This window comes from Lucilia sericata, unplaced genomic scaffold (assembly GCF_015586225.1).
Source record: "Lucilia sericata isolate MDLA Ls3-8-SP2 unplaced genomic scaffold, ASM1558622v1 Contig001273F_arrow, whole genome shotgun sequence".
Classification (NCBI taxonomy): domain Eukaryota; kingdom Metazoa; phylum Arthropoda; class Insecta; order Diptera; family Calliphoridae; genus Lucilia; species Lucilia sericata.
This window is the reverse complement of record NW_023995224.1, coordinates 1-21157: the sequence shown is the minus strand read 5'-3', so window position 1 is coordinate 21157 and position 21157 is coordinate 1. Positions and strand designations below refer to the sequence as shown.

Sequence of the window (21157 nt, the reverse complement as noted above, 5' to 3'; positions counted from 1 at the left end):
TTTAATAACGTCTTATTAATAATGTGTTATATAAAGATACTTTCTAATTCATTAGTCAGCTTCTGCTAAGACTATGCCTTTTAGATCCAGAGATATGGCACCTGTCAAATCAACTTGTTTAGAAATTTGGAACGCATTTTCGCTCTCCTATAACAGTCACTTTTTTCATATAAGTGGTTTTGTCAAAACTCCACAGAATTATATCGGTATTGGACATGCCTTACTATAAGATACAATTCCATTGCATTGGGTCCATAATTGATCCAATCCCAAATATAAATCTTTTTCTGAGTTGATTATTCATGAAAAAATTAACTATGAACATCACATTCGTGTTATAATATTTGATATTCCGAAGAATAGAAAGATATTGTAGTCCATCGTAAAGAACATATATGTAGTATATCTCCAGCACCTCAATTCCATCCCTTCATGTGAGAGAGGGAGAGAATAGCACATGATGTTAATGAGAAATCAAATATTATGACACAAAATTTTGCATCAAATTCCCATCTTCCGGGGAGTTTCTTAACTGTGTCATTTTGCCATCTATACTAAGAGTAAAATATTCTTCTAAACACGGACAGTTAAAAATGTTTTGTCGCAGCTCGAAGGGAACAAGTCCTCATATGCAGATTTCATGGTTAGGTGAGGTTAGGTTACGTGGGTTGCTCTCTAGTTAGCGAGTTCTCTCGGAGGTCTTGTGGACCATTGTGATACTCTTAGAATTGTCATTCCCTTATGTTGAGAGAATGGTTTCCCTCCCTAATTTCGTTTCAAAAGGGGAGTGCTGGATCGAGTTTAAAGAAGAGTATTGAGTGTTATAGGAGATGCAGCTATTATTATTAATTCTATATATTGAACAGATATTTCCTCTTTTACTGTTCCACAGAGATTAGTAGCACTTTTTCCGTAACATAAAACGATTACATTATTTACCTTTCAGCTTTTAAACGAAATTGCCATTTTATACCCTACACCAGTCTGGAGGGTATATAGGGTTTAAGCTGTTGCTTGTAACGCACAATAATATTGGTCCTATACCCACCTTAAAGTATACCAATCGGCTTAGAATCATTTTCTGAGCCGATTTATCTATGTCTGTCTGTTTGTCTGTCTGTCTGTCTATCTGTCTGTTTGTCCGTCTGACCGTCCAAGTAAACCTTGATTTATCGCATTTTTAAGATAAATCAATGAAATTTGGTATATATTCTTTTCGAAGCTTCTTTTCGAAGCCTATTGAAAATGGTTATGATCGGTCCATTATTTCACCCAGCCCCTATATAACTGAACCCCCGAAAAGGGCTTGTAAACCTTGTAATCAAAGTACAGGTCGCAATTTTGTAGATAATTCAATTAAATTTCACAAATGATCTTCTATTGTACTAGAGACGAATCCTACTGAAAATGGGTAAGATCGGTCCAACATTTGACCTAGCCCCCATACAACTGAACCCCCCGAATAGGACTTTTAAGTTCATAATAATGTTCATTATACTCGTATCTTGACAAAAAGCTGCAAAACCAAGTTCTTTACTAGCCTTTATTTCTCTGATGAATTTTTGATGATAGGGTCTCATTTGATCCTATAAAGCCTCCTTCGAAATATGACTTAAGTGTACACAATTTTATTCAACAATAAATGGCTTAAGTATATCTCTGGCAATGTACAATTCAACTTAAATGCTTTATTATGAACACTAAATCACATTTTATTTTTATAACTGGTGTAGGGTATTATATGGTCGGCCTCGCACGACTATAATTTCTTACTTGTTTTATATTAAGTCTATAATTACCATAATTAAATCAGTAGATACAGAACAATTTTCCGCGGGCGGATTAAAAACACACACATACATCTTAAATTAATATTAATTTACTGAATGCGAGCTCTATCCCAAAAACCCATAACTAAATTTATCCTTCTAAAAAGAGAATTTGACTCTTCATGGGCAGCTGTTAATTATTAAGATGATTTATTTAATTGTTTATATAATATAATTTAATTTTACAATTTATATTTAATAATATATCTATTTTATAAAGATCGCACAACAACTTAGTCGTTTATTTGGACAAAAATTTGGAAGAAAGACTCATTATATCGTTTAGTTTAAAAATGATCAATAACAGCTTTTATATAAAAGGAAGTTCCAAAATTTCGTATTTCGTTTAAAAATGATTATTATTAAAAAAAAATATTTAAAATGATTTAATGATCATTAAGCGTGATTATTATTCTCAATTTAATGAGTACCAATTCTGCTAGTAAAGTATAAAATTAGAGCATACTCTTAGGAGTTAACCTAATGGTATAAGAAAAGTATATCTTCCAAATAATTATATAATGCGATTTTTTAATTAAAATATTTCTAATTTTTATTATATTATGAGTTCAAAATACTTTTTAAAACTTTTTTTTCTTTACAAACAAAATATAACTTCTACAGTACAAAATAATAATGACTTAAAACGAAACTATTTTCATATAAGTATATATATTTTATTACATATAGAAAAAAACCAAAACTTATGAATTTATTTTTAAAATAAATTTCAATATATTTTATTTATGTTTTACAATTAAAAAACTATTTATTGTAAATTTATGAAAAACAAAAAAAAATCAAAGAAGATAAAAAAAAAATGTTCCATATTATAAAGCTGTTGTTTGTAAATGTGCAGTTAAACCAAAAAAATCAAATAAAACTATATATACATTAAAAAAATAAATGTTTGTTAAAATAACGAAAAAAAAATGTATTAAAAATATTTATTATAAATAAATAAAACTTATTAAAGATAAACAAACGTTAAAAGAAATTGTTCATACACAAAAATACGTAGAAAAACATAAACTTTAAAGTCAATGCAAATATCTATTACTAAAACTATTTTTTTAGTTATATTTTCAAGCTTAAAATATTTTATGTGAAGTTATTTAAAACAAAAATTAATTTATTTGTTTGTCTAAAAAAATTATTTATTTAACAAAAAAATCTTTAAACTAAATATATAATATGTAAATATTTTATCTAAACTGAGAACAAAAATACCAAAAACAAATAACAAATGAAAAAAAAAATTCAAAATTATGTACTTCAACTAAAAAATGTACTAACAACTAACAATTATATTATACACATAAATACTTCAGTATATATATAAAAAAAAACTATAATTATAAACATATTACATATATGTATTTATTATTGATTTCCAATTATTTATTTACTTATCAATGTAAAATATTTTAAACTAAAATTACTAAATAAAAATATTAAAACAAATAAACGCTATAAAGCTATAAAACATATTACAAATACGTAGCAAGTATGTGTTATTGTGGAATTATAAATAATAATGATATGTAAGTATAAGTGATATTTAATTTCATATATTAATCATTCGCTATGGTGATCCCTTACATATATCACTGGCATATTTGAATAAAAACATAACTTAAAATTCACGTTTTTTGAACTTTGTGTGAACTAGAATTATATCGATTATTTACTCGAAAAAGTCCTTATAAATAACAGACTGGATTAAGCTACATACATACATATGTATTTATATCTGTCTGTCCGTCTTACAGTGGTATAGAAATAATTATGAGATAAATAACTCCGTAACTTCTAAATGTTTTCTTCTGAACGATTCTAATGAAACTTTACATGTATAAAGAGGAAATGTTGTCGAATTTAGGTTTTGATTTAGGATCTAATGGGCCCACCAGGGGCCCAATAAGGGGTTCGCAATCTACGACACCTTGGGCATGTGTTCCGCTCATCATACAATGTTAATGTCGAATTTCATGACTGTAGAGTTATTTATGTGCTTTTAAGGAGCGTTAAAGTAATTTTCTGGAAGCAACCTTATATGGATCGATTGTGGACCGATCATCATACAACTTAGTGTAGAGATTTATGTTCCCATAAAACTTTTCCTGTCGAATTTTATCGCAGTATAGTTATTTATAAGACAGTAATGAACGTTTAAGCCAGTAATGTGTGTTAATGCATTTCTTCAGGATTCAGAACTAAGATTTCGATACCTAGAAATCTTGCAGAGATCCTTATATGGGGTAAGGTAAATTATGGTCCTATTTTAACAAACAATTTCGAAAACTAACTTATGCGACATTTTGCAGCAATTGTAAATAAACAATCAAAAAATTTGTGACTGTTTTAAGCTTTTTATACAATATTTTTCAATTATCAGAAACTCCTGGACTTAATTCCTAAGAATTTTCCAATTCCGGAATGTTATTTACGGATTAACATCACTTCCAAGGTACTTTTATCTAACTTCGACGAATGCCTGACAGTGGCAAAGAAAGTGCTTCAGAGATTCCCTGTCCTCTCTACATGCTCTACACTCGTCTGAATCAGCACGTCCAATTTGGTATAGATGTGTTCGTAATCCTGTGTGTCCACTCAGAATACCATCATAATAACCTCAGATTTGTTCATTTTGAGGAGATTTCTCGTCTTGCTCTCATCACGTTCACCCCATAGGATCTTTGTGGTTCTACCCACCGTTTCATTATTCCAAAAAGCCTAATGGGATCCTCTCACCCATATTTTTGTTCAGCTTTTGTTGCGTCGAAAGGTTTTGTGTTCATCATGTTAACTCGAGCTCACTTGCCTTTAAAGCTATTAGATTCGCCTTTTCGTTGCCGACTACTTCCGAGTGGCTTAGTAACCATATGATGTAAACCTTACTCTGGGAGAGTATTCAGTTAAAGCTTTCTTACAATCCAATACGGTCTTAGATATAATTCTATCACCTGATATCGCCCTAATTGCCTTCTGGCTGTCGGTAAATATAGCCATATTTATTCTAATCCAAAGTTTTCGACATATTTTGTGTCTGGCTGTAAGCGCCGCCTCATATCTTAAGTATGTTTCAATGGGTGGAATATCTAGCAACATTTCCAGAACCTTGGTTAAAGTAGTACATATGGCAGAACTTATACCCAAGCAGCATGTATGCTGAATGCCCTGAAGTAGTTTGATATTAGACTTTTTGTCCAAAACAGTCCACCAGATTATTGAAGCACAAGCTAGAATTGTTCTAATTCCACTGTTATAAAGCCAATTTGATATAGTAGGACTAAGATCGCATTTTATGCCCATAGTTCTCCTACATATCGCCCAGCACCAATGTGCCTTGTTGATGCTAATTTTACATTATAAATTGTGAGAGAATTTTTGTTTAACAGAATGTTTAATTAAATGATGTTTCTTTATATTTAATTATGTCTTAATTAAAAAATCAGTTTTAACTATGTATGTATGTGTATCAAACATATTTTACACAGCAACTCTATGACCTTTTCTTAAATTAAATTTGTTTAATATTGCTTTTATTCATACTAGTCTATTTTGTTTATGACAGCTATAAAAACAATTTTTGTTTAAATTTCCATTATGACACCAATTCACTTGAGTATAGGAAATAGAAAATGTCCACAGGGAGTCACATGTGATAAAAAAAAGAATTCTATTCATCTCAATGAATACGCATCGCTTACATGCCGATTTATCCCAGTTAGCATTTTGTGAAGTGATTACTTGTTATAAACGTATTCAGTATCGCAAAGGAAAATTTTATTTCCAAAATTAAAAGTTCTTTTTTGAATTTGTGAAAATAAAATTTCCCTTCGAGATACTTAATACGGGTGTAAATGTAGTTGAAGAAAATTCAGTGTGATGATTAGTCATTAAACGATTTTCCAAATGTTGACTGGGATAGTATGTTTGTTAAAATTGCCATACAAAAAGTCATCTGTAAAATTTCTGATTTATTGTGACATAAAACAATTCCAACAATACGTAAGAGTTCTATATTCGCTTTTGCCGAACCTTATATACCCTACACCATAATTACCAATAATTAAAAAAAATAAATTTATTTAAAATTTTCCGACTATACCGACAAAACGATAAAAAACAACTTAAGCCAAACGCTGTATATATAAGTTTGTCGTTCCGTGTGTAACACCAAGAAATATTTATCTAAAACCCAACAAAGTGTATATATTGTGGGTCCTTGTGAAAATCTGAGTCGATTTAAAACACGCTCACGTTAAAACTACACAAAGGAAATCAACAAAATTTACTCAAAATATTTATTATTGTGATAAACAGTTTGGTATTGAAAATCAGCAAAATCGGTTCATAACTTAAAAAGTTATGAGTAAAAATTTCAGACTACCTCGAAAACAATTAAGTTTTTTCCCAATTCTTAAGAAGTTTTTTTCAGAAACTAACAAATATATTTCGATGCATTTTTTCACACATTATTTTTTTAAGGCAGGCATCAATCAATTATTACAATCGATCCAAAATTTTCCATAGCCCCCACACAAAGGTATATATTCCCGGAAATTTGTTTATCGTTAATAACTCCCTCAAATATATCAGTATCAACACAAAATTGTGTGAACAGAAATCATACAACCAACGTAGATCTGTATCGGTCCACAATTTGTCATAGCTCCCATATAAGGTCCACTTCCGAAAATCACTTAAACGCATATATTTCTTTGTATTATAAAGCTATCGGTATAAAATTCGACATGAATATGTTCTGTGTACATATAAATCATTTTACGAAATTTTTTCCGGATCGGTCTATTATTAGTCATAGCTCCCATATAAGGTCCACTTCCAAAAATCACATAAACGAAAATATTTCATTGTCAAAAAAAGCTTTTTCGATAAAATTCTACACAAATATGTTGTGTGTACATATGAATCACTTTACGATTTTTTTTCCGAATAGGCCCATAATTGGTCATAGCCCCCCATATAACGTCCACTTCTGAAAATCACTTAAACGCATATAAAATCATCACAAATAATGCTGCCTTCATAAAGTTCGACATAAATCTGTTTTGTTTTTATATGAATCACTTTACGAAATTTTTTCTGGATCGATCCATAATTGGTATTAGATCGGAGTAAAACTCAACAGGAATATGTTTGTAAATATAGAAATCATTCTCTTTTTGGCATCGGCAAGATCGGTCCATAATAAGTCATAGCACATGTACAAGGACAGTTATGAGCTTTAAAGTCATTTTCTGAAGGGAACCTTATATGGGGACTAGGCGAAATCGTGGACCGATATTGCCCATTTTCAATACCAAACAAACTGCATAAACCAAATGTATCTATGCAAAATTTCAGACTCTATCGTGTTTTCAACAGACAGACGGACAGACGGACGGACATGGCTAGATCGTCTTAGAATCTAATAAGGACCCAGAATATAAATAATTTTATGTGTCTTAGACGAATATTTCAATGTGTTACAAACGGAATGACAAAAACAATATACCCCCCATCTTTTTTGATGGTGGGTATAAAAAAGAAATCGTTTTTCACTCAAACATAAAATACATAGATGTGTGAATAATGTAGAGACATCTAAATTATTGTTTGAATGGATATTTACATTTTTATTTTTAAAGAATTGAGTTTATCAAAAAAGAGAGAAGTTAAACAATTCAACAAGTAAGAGTGCTATAAACGGCCTTGCCCAATTTAAAATAAAGTCTTTTCAAAATTTTCGTACACTAGTTTGTTCGAGAAATAGTAACCCTAGAAATATATTTACTTCACTTTTTATCAAGTTTATAAAATTATGATACCCTACATCACTTAAGGAGGGTATAATGGATTTGTTTTGTATGTTTGTAACGCATCCACCTTAAAGTCAAACATCTTAGAAACATTTTTTGAGTCTATTTAGCTATGTCCGTCCGTCCATGTAAACCTTCTAATAAACTGCAAGTCACAATTTTGTCAATAACTCAAGGAAATTTGGTACATGATTTTCTATAGTCCCAGGGGCGAATTGAAAATATTTAAAAAAATCAACATTAATGCTTTGTTGTGAATGATAAATCAAATTTTATTCTCAAAACTGGTGTAGGGTGTCGGCCACGTTCGACTACAAATTCTTACTTGTTACTGGTTAAAATTTCAAAAAAATAAATTTCAAATAAAGCCACAAAATTTATCATAACTCATATAATACTATACTAATAGTGAGAAGGGTATTATGCGTTTGTGCTGATGTTTGTAACATCCAAAAATATTGATCCTACACTCATCTTAAAGTACTTATACTAATCGAATCGGAATCACTTTCTCAGTCGATTAAGCTATGTCCGTCTCTCCGTCGGTCTGTCTGTCTATCTGTTTGTCTGTCTGTCTGTCTGTCTATCTGTTTGTCTGTCTGTCTGTATGTCTGTCTACCAAAATTTATAAGGATAGGTCCATATTTGTCCTTGCCGCCCTATAACCTATCTTTCAGAAATTCAAAATTTTGTCAACGAATTGTTAACATATTTCGGAATTAAGGCAATAAACAACTTAAATGGTTTATTGTTTAAAATATAATAATTGTCCTATAATTGCACCTATCTTTTTTCCTAAAAGGAAATAAGGATTATGCTTTACATAATACAATAAAGTAATTGTTAAAATTGCTAAAATATACAATTTAAAATGATTTTTGTGAACATCAATCACAATATTATTTCCACATACTTACCCATTTTGTTAGACACATGAACATAACTTAAAGGAAGAAAACTAAGAACATGTAAATAAGATTAAAATGGCATTCATTTGAAAGGAAAAGAACTCTGATTGAAATTCTATAATAACACGTATATTGGCCAACTTAATATATTTCCATATTCTATACGTTATATGTATGCTACTAACATGCTACTAAGTAGCACTAATATTTATTACTAAATATATTTATACTATTAATATGTAGGTATGTTAATGTTTACCTCCCACTATAATACTATTACTAAGACTAATTTCATTAAAGATTTCCATAAAGATTATCAGCAATGTTAAACTTGCATCTGAAAACGGAAGCATAATTAATATGCCTACAGGAGTTAATTTAACAAACTAGAAATTAATATAAGGATACTAATACTAATAATATATTCTTAGAAAAATGATACAACATGATAAAAAGGCAAATGAAAAGGACACACATAAATAGTCAAAGATACACACATACATACATATACTCTAGTTCCAATTAGTTAAAACAGAATTTTAAATACACGTTTTTCAAATAATCCCACACATTTGATGGATAAGATACAAAACTCTAGGATTCACTTAATATCACACAGTAAAGCAACACCACGCAGTGTCCAGTGTTTGGGATTGAAATCGGTTTCAAAATCTATTGAGCCCACATATTTCAAATCGGTACGTTGTGGTTTACGATAAATGGGACATTCGTATAATTTGGGATCTTTACCGGCGGTAGTATTTATAGCATAAATATATATCACCGGCATTTGTTCGTATAAAACTTTCATTTTCGATTCAATTAATTTTCCACTGCGACGATCCAAAGAAGCACCTGTAATAGAAACATGAAAATGTAAATGAAACTTAAAGATATCCATTAAAATATTAGTTATTTATAAATAAATATAGAAATGCTCTTACACCACTAAGTACGATTACTTTCTCTAAGTAATAATTTCAAAAAATAAGTCAAACGTTAATAACGTGGGTCATTTGTTTTTAAGGCATTTGTCCTTAATTCATTGTTTTAACAAAACTAACCGCAAAAACTTACATTCATTCATTTTTTCCTTTCTTTATAAATAGCAACTAAAAAATACAACGATTTTTAATAGAACCTTTTAGAATAATGACCATTTAGAATATTAATGCAAAAACACAATACATATAAAAGTATTAATCTCTTAGGATACATTTATTTAATACATTTGCAAATGATACTAGAGGAAAAAAATGAAAAGAAAAGCAATTAAAATCGACAGTTAAAAAAGCATCCAATGCCCACGTACACTTATTAGAGTGTGACATGAAAAAAAAAAAACTAAAAGCAAATATAAAATTATTATCTTTTTGTTGCAATCTAAGCTCTTAAAGGATATGAAGGATTTTAAGATACAAAATCAAAAATTTTCAACACTTATACATCTCACTTTTGTGATAAAACTTTGGTCCTTAAAATTATTCCTCCCTAATTTAGGCAGGAGATTCCTGAAATAAATCTTACAAGTTTATTTAGATAAGTTAGTGACACATACTTAAAACGATTTAGAACAGGCTTGGAAAATTGAAGAGTAATTTTATAGAATTAGAATTATCTTTCGGCTTTTAAAACGATCGTTAACATCCCAGGAATTGAAAAGTAATGAGTTAACAAGTTAGAGTGCTATATTCGGCTGAGCCGAATCTTAAATACCCTCCACCAGCTACTTTTATATTAATACTTTTTTAATTGATCAAATATTTGTAAAAATAAGTTTTCTCATGTCTTAAATAGAAAAACCCAAAGATTTAAACAGCTTAAATCTGTTACAATTCCAAGATTTGCTGAACATTACAAACCCCATTTTCTTTTATATTTTATAGCGCCCTTAGATATGCTTTAACGATATTTAATAATGTGCATGTATGCATGTGTGTGAAAGATTTAAGGATTTTCAAAATACATATATATAATTTTGTTCTACACAAATTGTTTTTAGGGGCAGGACATAGTATGGGAAGCTAAATTTCTGTACATAAAAGCTATATTTCAGTCAAATTTTGTATCTATATCGTAATTTAGTAATAAGTAATGTGTGTTCAAGTGATTTTCTGAAGGGACACTTGCATGGGACCGACCGCACCCATGTTATGGACCGATCGTGAAAAAATCTTGAAATAGAATTTTTGTATACCAAACTAATATTTGTGCCAAATTTTGAATCAATAGCTTTACTTGGTAATGAGTATTGTGCGTTTAAGGGATTTTCGTAAAAGGACCTTGTATGGGAGCTATGACCAATTATGTATATAAAGACAAAATTTCAAAATTCTGTATCTATATCATTATTTGGCAATGAATATTGTGCATTTAAGTGATATTCTGGAGGGGACCTAGTATGAGACCTATGACCAAATATGGACCGATTGCAAAGCAATTTTATAGTGTAATTTATGTATATAAGAGCAATATTTGTGCTAAATGTATGGATATCAATATTTTGTAATGAGTTATGTGCGTTTAAGTGATTTTTGGGAGGTGACTTTGTATGGGAGCTATGACCAATTATGGACCGATCGGAAAAAACTTCCATAATAATATTTCTGTATATGTGAGCAATACTTGTACCAAATTTTATATGGATATCTTAATTTAGTAATGAGTTATGTGCGTTTAAGTGATTTTCGGGAGGGGACCTTGTACGGGAGCTATGACCAATTATGGACCGATCGGGAAAAAAATTCATAGTAATATTTTTATATGTGAGATCTATACTTGTACCAAACTTTATATGGATATTTTTATTTAGTAATGAGTTATGTGCGTTTAATTAATTTTCGGGAAGGGACCTTGTATGGGAGCTATGACCAATTATGGACCGATCGCAAAAAATTGCACAGAAATATTTTTGTATATGAGAGCAAACTTGTACCAAATTTTATATGGATATCTTAATTTAATAATGAGTTATGCGCGTTTAAGTGATTTTCGGGAAGGGTCCTTGTATGGGAGCTATGTCCAATTATGAACCGATCGGAAAAAACTTTCACAGTAATATTTCTGTGCATATGAGCAATACTTATTCCAAATTTTATATGGATATCTTAATTTAGTAGTGAGTTATGCGCGTTTAAGTGATTTTTGGGAGGGGACCTTGTATGGGAGCTATGTCCAATTATGAACCGATCCAGAAAATTTTTTCTTTAGATGAATTCTATTGACATAAGATTTTAATTTGTAAAATTTTGTGAAGATATCAGCATTCTGACGGAAGTTATTAACAAAAAACTCATTTTCCGGGAATATGTACTTTTGTATGGGAGGTATATGAAATTATGGACCGATTCTGGAAATTTTCAGCAAGAATCACGACCTTGTGTAGAAACGAATGTATGATGACTTTCATGAAATTATCTTGCATAGTTTTCGAGAAAATTACATCAAAATGTGTAAAAAATGCTTATTTTTTTCGGAGTTGTTTTAAATTTTGATTCATAACTTTTCCCGATGTGAGCCGATTTTGCTCATTTTCAATACCAAACTGTACCGGATAATAATGAATGTTTTGGGTGAATTTTGTTAAATTATATTGCTTCGTTTTAACGTGAGCGTGTTTTACACAGACAGACAGACAGACGGACGGAGGGACGGACGGACGGACGGACGGACAGACGGACATAGCTAAATCGACTCAGAATTTCATAAGGACCCAGAATATATATACTTTGTTGGGTCTCAGATGAATATTTCTTGGTGTTACACACGGAATGACAAAGTTATATATACCCTCTATCACCACTGATGGTGGTGGAGGGTATAAAAAGCTAATAAAACCACTTTTCACTACTTCTTCATTACCATTTTAAGTCATTATTTTAACACGGTGATGTCATTGGAGGCAAGTACTTGCACGCTCGCTTACAAATAGGGAGTTAAAGAAGAACTTGCAATTTATCTTACAAAGAAGAAGAAAAAGAGCCAGCGAAAATACGATCCAGGGACTTCGATTTGTTAATCAAATGTTCTACTCACTGCATCATTACTTAGCCACTTTATTGCGAGGTTTTCACATACAAACTAAATTTTGTTTTCTTTGTTGTAAAACACAATTCTTAACACGCAATCAAATAAAATTTTTAAACAAAATGACAAAGCCGAAAATAAAGTACTTCTATATAAGATTATAATAAAGACAATACTAGAGTACTTCTAAGTAATACAGGCGGTAAGTAGTTATGTAAGTTCAACCCATTACCGAGTTTTTGCTGGGATGTTTTATATAATTTGAGAGGCCTTTTAGCTATTGCCTATGGACTAGTCTTCTAATTAGTTTATTAACAAGTCTATGGACTATATAGTCAGTTGACTAGTCTATGAACTAATCTAATGGTCTAATCTTCATGGAATATAATATTTTATCTAGTCTATTTTAACTACTCTACTGTCTAATATTTGGACTAGTCTATGGACAAGTCAATTCACTACTCTGTTGGCCACTATATTGACAATTTATTGACTAGTCAAATGACTAATCTATTGGCTAGTTAATTGGCAAGTCTTTTTGCTAGTCTATGTTTACACTATTCTATACACTAGTCTATGGACTTGTCTATTAACTAGTCTGTGGAACATTCTGTTAACTAGTCAATGGACTGGTCTATTGGCTTCATATGTCTTATATCATCAGTCTAAACTATTGTAATCTTCTTCGTCTAAACAACATCTAACAGTAACACATCCGAGTTTCGATTTTTCTGGCACCTATTTGTCGATCGTATTCTACACCGCAGCCATAGTAATATAAATATACTTTTGTGAAATTGTTTTGGACAAGGACGATCTGTTTATTGCGCAATTTCATTTTCCCTAAAACCTAAACTGTTTATAAATTGATGCGGTGAGTGAATGTAATTAAGAGTAACTTTCGACCTCATCACGAGACTTTGTTCTCAGATATTTCACGCAGCTCTATCAATAGCGTAACTTAAAGCCTAAAAACTGCAGGCATCAGACAATATAATGAGCCGTCAGTGTAGGCTGAGATCGCATCATCCTGATGAAGAATTTCTTTCAGCCCAGTCATATACTATTGGTATACATTTAGAAATGCCTTCAGACTGTTCGACCGGATTTGTATTGAGGTCGCGTCGTGTAAAAGAAGAGTGCTTGCAACCCTGGCTTCCATTGATAAGAGGGCATTGCCTTAAGACAGGTCTAAGACATTAAGCTCACAGACCTTGTAATAACAATGACTGTTTTCTACCGAGATCGCGTCGTCCCGAAGAAAATTGTTTGCAGCACAGGCTTTCATTGCTGGCAGGTCTGTTACATCTAGCATTACTTACAGGCTAGTTTGAGACGTTGACGTTAAAGACCTTGTGATTTGGTTTCAACATAGCTCTGTTTTAAGCTGTGTGTACAATGCAAAGTATAAAGCATTATCACTTTCCAAAAGTATTTTTGTCACATAGTGTCTTACTCATTCGACTAATCAAATTAGAGTCCAAATCATCCTTATATGAAATTTTAAATATTATGACAAAAAGTACCAATTTTGGATAATTACGTACCGATCATTGATAATTTCCGAAATGACCCGATGTTTATTATATTATTGTCGAAAATTTTATCATGAATGCTACATACCCAGCAAAATATTTGCTTACAAATTCACTAGAAAAATCACCAGAATTTATCGAGTAAAGTGCTTACACTTCTACTAGAAAAAGTACTTATTTTTGTTTGAGATGTTCCAAAAGTAAGTCAATATTATTTGGTTGGAAATAAGTTGTTTTTTTAGTAGAGTTATTTATAGAATATTTATGAAAAAATAAAAATAAAAAGTCGACACAGACTGGGGTTGAACTCAATACCTTCCGTCTGCCAGTTGGATGCTCCACTCACTACACCACTGCTTAGCTGTTTTATTGTGCGTCAAATAATAGTTTTCACACACAAATACTATTTTATTTTCTGTTTGTCTAAAGATAGATATTTGATATCGTGTGCACAAAAAAGAAAAAAAAAAAAAAGAAAAAGTAACTGTTTTATGTTTGTTTGTTTCTTTATTTTGATTTTTTTTTAGACTTTACATACAAAGTAAGTCATTAATAAAGTACTTAATGGTAATCATTGTAAGCAAAGATTTTGCTGGGTAATAACTTACATACATATTTATGAGTATTTAAACAGCATTCTTGGGGTGTGGGGGGAGGTGAAATCAAGGAAAAATATTGAACATTTTAACCATTCCCAAACAAAAGGGAATAATTGTAGTTTTCAAGCCTCTAACTGTTTCGGTCCTATTATTCTTTCAACAGACGTATGTATGTATATTTATCGTCTTAATATTTTATAAGGATCAAGAAAATATACTTTTGTAGACCTAAAAAATCAATATACCACCATTGAAGATCATGTTAGGTTGTTATTTACAACAAAAATACTTTGAAGATTTTTTAACTCTTACCAAAAAAATCTCTATTAATTAATATAAAGAGCTTAGCACAAACTTATGGCATTAAAAATAATAAAGCTCAGTATCTTTGCAGTAAACACAATTTTGCTGAAAAACTATATAACCAAAATGTTAGTTTATTAATCAGTTAAATCCACCTTAACAAAAATTCAATAAAAACTTTATGTATGTATATTTACATACAAACATGTGTGAGTTTATATGTAAAAATAAATATATATTTATTTAGTTTTATTCGAACTTACATTATCGTTTATTTTCTTGTGACATAACAGGGCTTTAATAAAACATATATACACACACACGCAACAAAATAAAAACATACATTAGAAATCACATTCTACTTTAATGTTAGTTCTCTGTGTGGGTGTCATTTTAATACATAAAAACATTTAGTGTGGTTTTATTAATACATATACATACGTAAGTGTCTACATTAGACTGGTAAAAAAAAACTAATTTATAATCTAGTTGCTGCATATACCTAACTGAAAACATATTCTTAATATATAGTGACAGTTTGACATTTTAAATTAAGGAAACTTTTAGCAGAGCTCTAAACATACTTAAGTTTGATTCGATTTTTGTAATTTAGACATAACGTTTGGGACCAGTCTATGATATTTATATCCAATTATACATTTCATGAGTTTTCAGAAGGAATATATACGGGTTTTTATTCCTATTCATTTATTGATACACCTGTTGCTATATATTTGTATATGTATAAGTAGTTTTGTATTATTTTTTTCTACTCGGCCAATGAGTTGAGCATTTATTTTAATTTGATCTTTTTATATCCAGCAAAAGAAATGTGGTCATACCACTATAGTGGAGAAGGTATTATGCGTTTGTGTTGTTGTTTGTAAAACACGAAATATGCTCAACGTCACTTTCTCAGTCGATTTAGCGATGTCCGTCTTTCCGTCCGTCCTTCCTCCGCCCGTCTGTCTGTCTGTGTATCCATATAAAGCAATTTTCAAGATAATTTGGTACACCGAAGCCTATTGAAAATTATTTAAATTGGTCCATTATTTCGACTAGCCCCCATAAAACCGAACATGTTTTATCCATTCCGGAGTTGATTAAGCCATGTCCGTCTGTCTGTCTGTCTGTCTGTCTGTTCGTCTGTTTGTTTGTTTGTTTGTCTGTCTGTCTGTCTGTCTGTCTGTCTGTCTGTCTGTTTGTTTGTTTGTTTGTTTGTTTGTTTGCTTGTTTGTTTGTTTGTTTGTTTGTTTGTTTGTTTGTTTGTCTGTCTGTCTGTCTGTCTGTTTGTTTGTTTGTTTGTTTGTTTGTTAGTTTGTTTGTTTGTTTGTTTGTTTGTTTGTTTGTTTGTTTGTTTGTTTGTTTGTTTGTTTGTTTGTTTGTTTGTTTGTTTGTTTGTTTGTTTGTTTGTTTGTTTGTTTGTTTGTTTGTTTGTTTGTTTGTTTGTTTGTTTGTTTGTTTGTTTGTTTGTTTGTTTGTTTGTTTGTTTGTTTGTTTGTTTGTTTGTTTGTTTGTTTGTTTGTTTGTTTGTTTGTTTGTTTGTTTGTTTGTTTGTTTGTTTGTTTGTTTGTTTGTTTGTTTGTTTGTTTGTTTGTTTGTTTGTTTGTTTGTTTGTTTGTTTGTCTGTCTGTCTGTCTGTCTGCTTGTCTGTCTGTCTGTCTGTCTGTCTGTCTGTCTGTCTGTTTGTCTGTCTGTATGTCTGTATGGCTGTCTGTCTGTCTGTCTGTCTGTCTGTCTGCTGTCAGTGTGTCTGTTGAAATCAGTTTTCTGAAGACCCCAGATATCTTCGGGATTCAAATCTTTATATATAAAATTCGGCAAAGGTGAATATAGACTTCTTGACTGCACCCCATGAGGTCGAAATTCAAAACTTAAACTACTCAATACTTCCTTTTACACTCTACAATATGTAGTGTGTTGAACAACTCTCATTGTAGAACCATTTATACTTATGTACTGGTTGCTGCCTTAATTTTGACCCCCATTAATTCTTTGGAGACATTTAATGAATATTTTCCTTTAATAAAATATTCTACAAATAAAGAAATTTAAGTACAGATCAAAAGGTCCTAAGTATGTATAAATTGAGTTTTTTTTCTCTTCTTTGTGCCAAAAAGAGCAATTGCTGTTAATTTAGTTGGTAAATATGTTTTTGATTTTTATTTTCATAAATAAATTATTTCTTTAGCACATTGTGGTTTAATATGATTCTAACATAATTTTGCGGTTAATTACATTTTTGGTAAAAATATTATTTTATAAATTATTACAAATTTAAGGCACAAAGGGTCAAAAAGTTGAAATTATTTAAATTATATAATTTATTTTGGTTTTTTTGTTGGTTTTATTACAAAATTATAAAGAATTTCTTTGAATTTAAACCCTTAATAATTCATTTAAATGTGTATTTTATTGTTAAAGGAAACAAGGTCATTTTGTTAAATTAACATAACAGCTGTATTGTGCAGTGACATTTAGTTAATAAAAGGAATGTTTAAAATAAGTCTGATATATAAATAAGTAATTAAACAAAATCGAATCAAATAACCAAAACTTGGCAGACAGAGTTATAGACCGGAAATGAAACCTCAAAATGAAAGGCAAACACTAATAAATATTGATTGCACCAAAATATTAAAATATTTTTAACTAATAATTTATAGCTTAATTTGTAACTGCGAATATTTTCTATCTAATTTTTTTGCATTAAATTTATTTTTTTTAATTTTCTTAAAATTTTTCATAATCAATTTAAATTTTAGACAATTTGTTTAAAACAAAAATGTTAATGCAAAACATTAAATTGTACCAAATAAATAATATGTATAATGGTAAAATATCTATAGAAAATAACCTGTACTAATAAGATATGAAAAATGATACCTTTAAGAGCACAATGGAACAGTAGCAACTGGGAAAGCATCAACAATAAACTACATATGGTGGCAGTAAATAAGCAACAAAACATCAAACACTTTGGTAATATACATCATATTCATATGTATACATGTCAGCTAGCAAGATGTATGAAGATGAAAAAAACCAACAATTTACTTTACAGATATTTTATTTTTCTAGAAAAAAATTTGTAAAATTTCACACATTTATAGTTGCAACAATAATAACAATGAAAAATGGTAAAGCCCGACAAATATGTTGCCCTTAAGAATGGCAGAAAAAGAACTTCCAAAGAAGCAAAAAATAAGTAGAATTTACTCTATGGAAGTACTTAAGAAGACCTGAGGAAGTGATGATTTTAACACAGGTTTGATTAGAAAAATCTAAGCATTTTTTCGAAACTGGACCTTATATAACAGCTATGGTGAGTCCATAATCCCAAGCTGTGAACCTTACTTAGTAGTTACCAAAAGTCATACCAAGCCGATTGATACTTTATAGTTGATGTAGATTTAAATTTTTTTTATGCCTTACAAAAATCATTATTACCTACCAACTGTGGTGATGGGTAAGTAGGGTACAAAAACATGAAATATGCATATACAAGGAAAATAACTATGTATGTTTATATCTTGATACAAAATAATGATTATAAATAAGTGCAAAAGTAGGTATTTTTTATGCCGTAAAGAGAATGGTTTCATAATTCGACACCAGTTCTGTCTTGTTTAAGAAAATCAAATCAATATAGTGCAAATTTAGCTAAAAGAAGAAAACTTTAGCATTTTTTCTTTAACAAAATACAACAGGCGATAAAATTTACTTTTTATGCAATTTTGCTACTTTAAATCATGAATCCCTTAATTCTTAAAAAAATTTTGAAAATGTTCCAAAACCATGTTCCAAATTCTGCCATTTGAAAGCGATAGAAATTTCTAATAAAATTATTTTAAATTCTATTGAGGTTTCGGTCGCTTTCGAATGCCGGATTTTTGACCCCCGGTGGTATGTTTCCTTGATGAAAGACTCTCATCTTGGTGTATCCAAGAGGGGTAAAGAGGTGGCGGTTAAAAGATTGATGCACGGTGAAATCTATATTTCGGGATAAGTTTCCACAGAGGAGGGACTGAGAGTTGGTAATGAGTTGGTGTTAAATGTATATGATATATGATGAATGTAGGGGTATACGGATCTCATCCGCCTGTATACATAAAGTGAGTCTGTCGTATGTTGTTACCTTATGAGTGTGTCGGATGAATGAGAAGTGTGCAGGGTTGAATGGTGATTTATGAAAGATATCTTATACAAGTGATACCAAGTATGTTCAGTGAAAACTCTGTTCAAACCAGATTTACCACAGTGTGTTCTCTGCGAGAAAGAACAAAGTCTTCGGCTTATTTGATGGATTCGTACATCAGTCTACAGGTTACGTCTCTAGGTGCTGTTTCCGAGTGATGTTTTTGCATCTCGGAAGTTAAGCAACGAGGCAGTAATAAAGATTAGATAGCTCAAGTACTTGAACAAAGTGCTTGTACATGGACCGGCAAAGCCATGTACAAAAATTGCCACCTGCGTGTAATATACACAATGTGGTGGTGGTGAATCGTCACAGAAATTTACCCAGTGGTTAAGAAAGACCACCGTGAAATAGGCCAACACGACAGGTGTTCACGTAAAGCACTTCAACATTCATACCCTTCTTACAAAGGAAAAGGGTAACAATTTTCAATAAGCTTCATCCTTGGGTCAAAAGAAGAGTATGTGTTAAATTACAGACGTAAAGAAAGATTGAAGAAATAGTTATATAAAGTCCTTTAGACAATTTTTGCTAGGACCAATAGGAGTACAATTACACACACTTGAAAAAAACCCATATATGTACCAAAAGATCCAACTTTGACCCTCTCTTACTGCTGGAGTATTTGACCTACTATATAATATTACTAATATTGGTGCAAATTTTATCCAATAGATTTTTTTACATTTGTTGTTAGTGAAATAAAAGAAAAGTGAAGTAAATTGGAAAATATTTTGTCCTGTGCTTATCAAAATTGGATCGTTTTAAAATTTTTGATATACCCGAGGTGGACTTATAATGTCAGAAATCAAAACTTTTGTTCTGAATCGAACGAAAAGTTTAGAAGTTACACAATTATTTCTCTCTTTTGTTATTTCTATACCAATGTGGGCCGCTATATGAGGCTTGTTATGATACTTGGAAAAAATTAGTGGGAAAACCTTCTATAGTGATCTATAAAAGTATTTTCTTCCGATGTTCACAAACTAAGTTTCATGCAGGTATTTCTTCCAATAAAAAGGATCAAGCATTTCAGTGTCTTCTCCGCATACTATATATTTTTAAGAATTCTACTATATATTCTTAAGAATTCCTGCGAATTATCAAAATGTTATCAAAGACTCATACTTATTCTAAGAAGGTTTTTCTTCCTCCTATCAATACGATTATCCTACAGTATCTCCGTCCGACTATACTTTTTAAGCCGCTGTCTTTTGTTAACTTATCAAGCTACATACTTCTAAGGAAATTTCTATAAACTCAGTAAAAATATGCATAACTTTTACTGAAACTATAAAACATCCATACGGTTTCTTTGTAAATAGAAACTTCTAACGGAAATAGTTACAGTGTTATAAAAAATCTGAAATCCAAAAATTAAAGACTTTCTAATAACATACACACTCTCCATTCTTAAGACTTTAATTTCTGAATTTATAAAGTAATGAACCCAAGGTCAAAGTATTTGTACAGGATGTATGTATGTATCTCTACAAAACTTCCTGATATTGATTTCTGGTATTTCAAATCTTAAAGTTGTTTCAATTAACTTTATTCACACTATTTATCTGTAGGTTATACAAAAATATTTATATGTTGTTCACTTACCTTCTAGAAACAATCCATGCACATAGACACCTTCAGTTGGATACTCCGTTATGTCCTCTTTATTATAGCGTGTTATTTGATTTTGCAATACTACAGAGTCAAGAGCCCAACCTTTGTGAGCTCGTGTTACTTCCTGCAGACACATGAGACAACAATGTCAGTGCCATAACAAATTCCCACCAATATACACACACGTACGCAAACACGTATATTTATTCCAAAAAAAAAGTAGTTATAAAGTAAAAATAGTTATAGAAGGACCATCACAAATACACATGCATGAAAGGAAAAATAGTTGTGAAAAATATGGGAATTTGTTGTTT

The 21157-nt window shown here is 30.6% G+C and overlaps 1 protein-coding gene across 1 annotated transcript; it reads right to left on the bottom strand.

The window, feature by feature from the left end:
- Positions 1 to 9025: 9025 nt before the first annotated feature.
- On the bottom strand, positions 9026 to 20979 carry LOC119610771 (dynein heavy chain 8, axonemal-like). Its single transcript, XM_037966120.1, has 2 exons — positions 20835 to 20979; positions 9026 to 9420 (listed from the first exon to the last, which is right to left on the bottom strand). The coding sequence occupies exons 1-2, from the start codon at positions 20977 to 20979 to the stop codon at positions 9167 to 9169; spliced, it is 399 nt and encodes a 132-aa protein (XP_037822048.1). The 3' UTR covers positions 9026 to 9166.
- Positions 20980 to 21157: the final 178 nt, after the last annotated feature.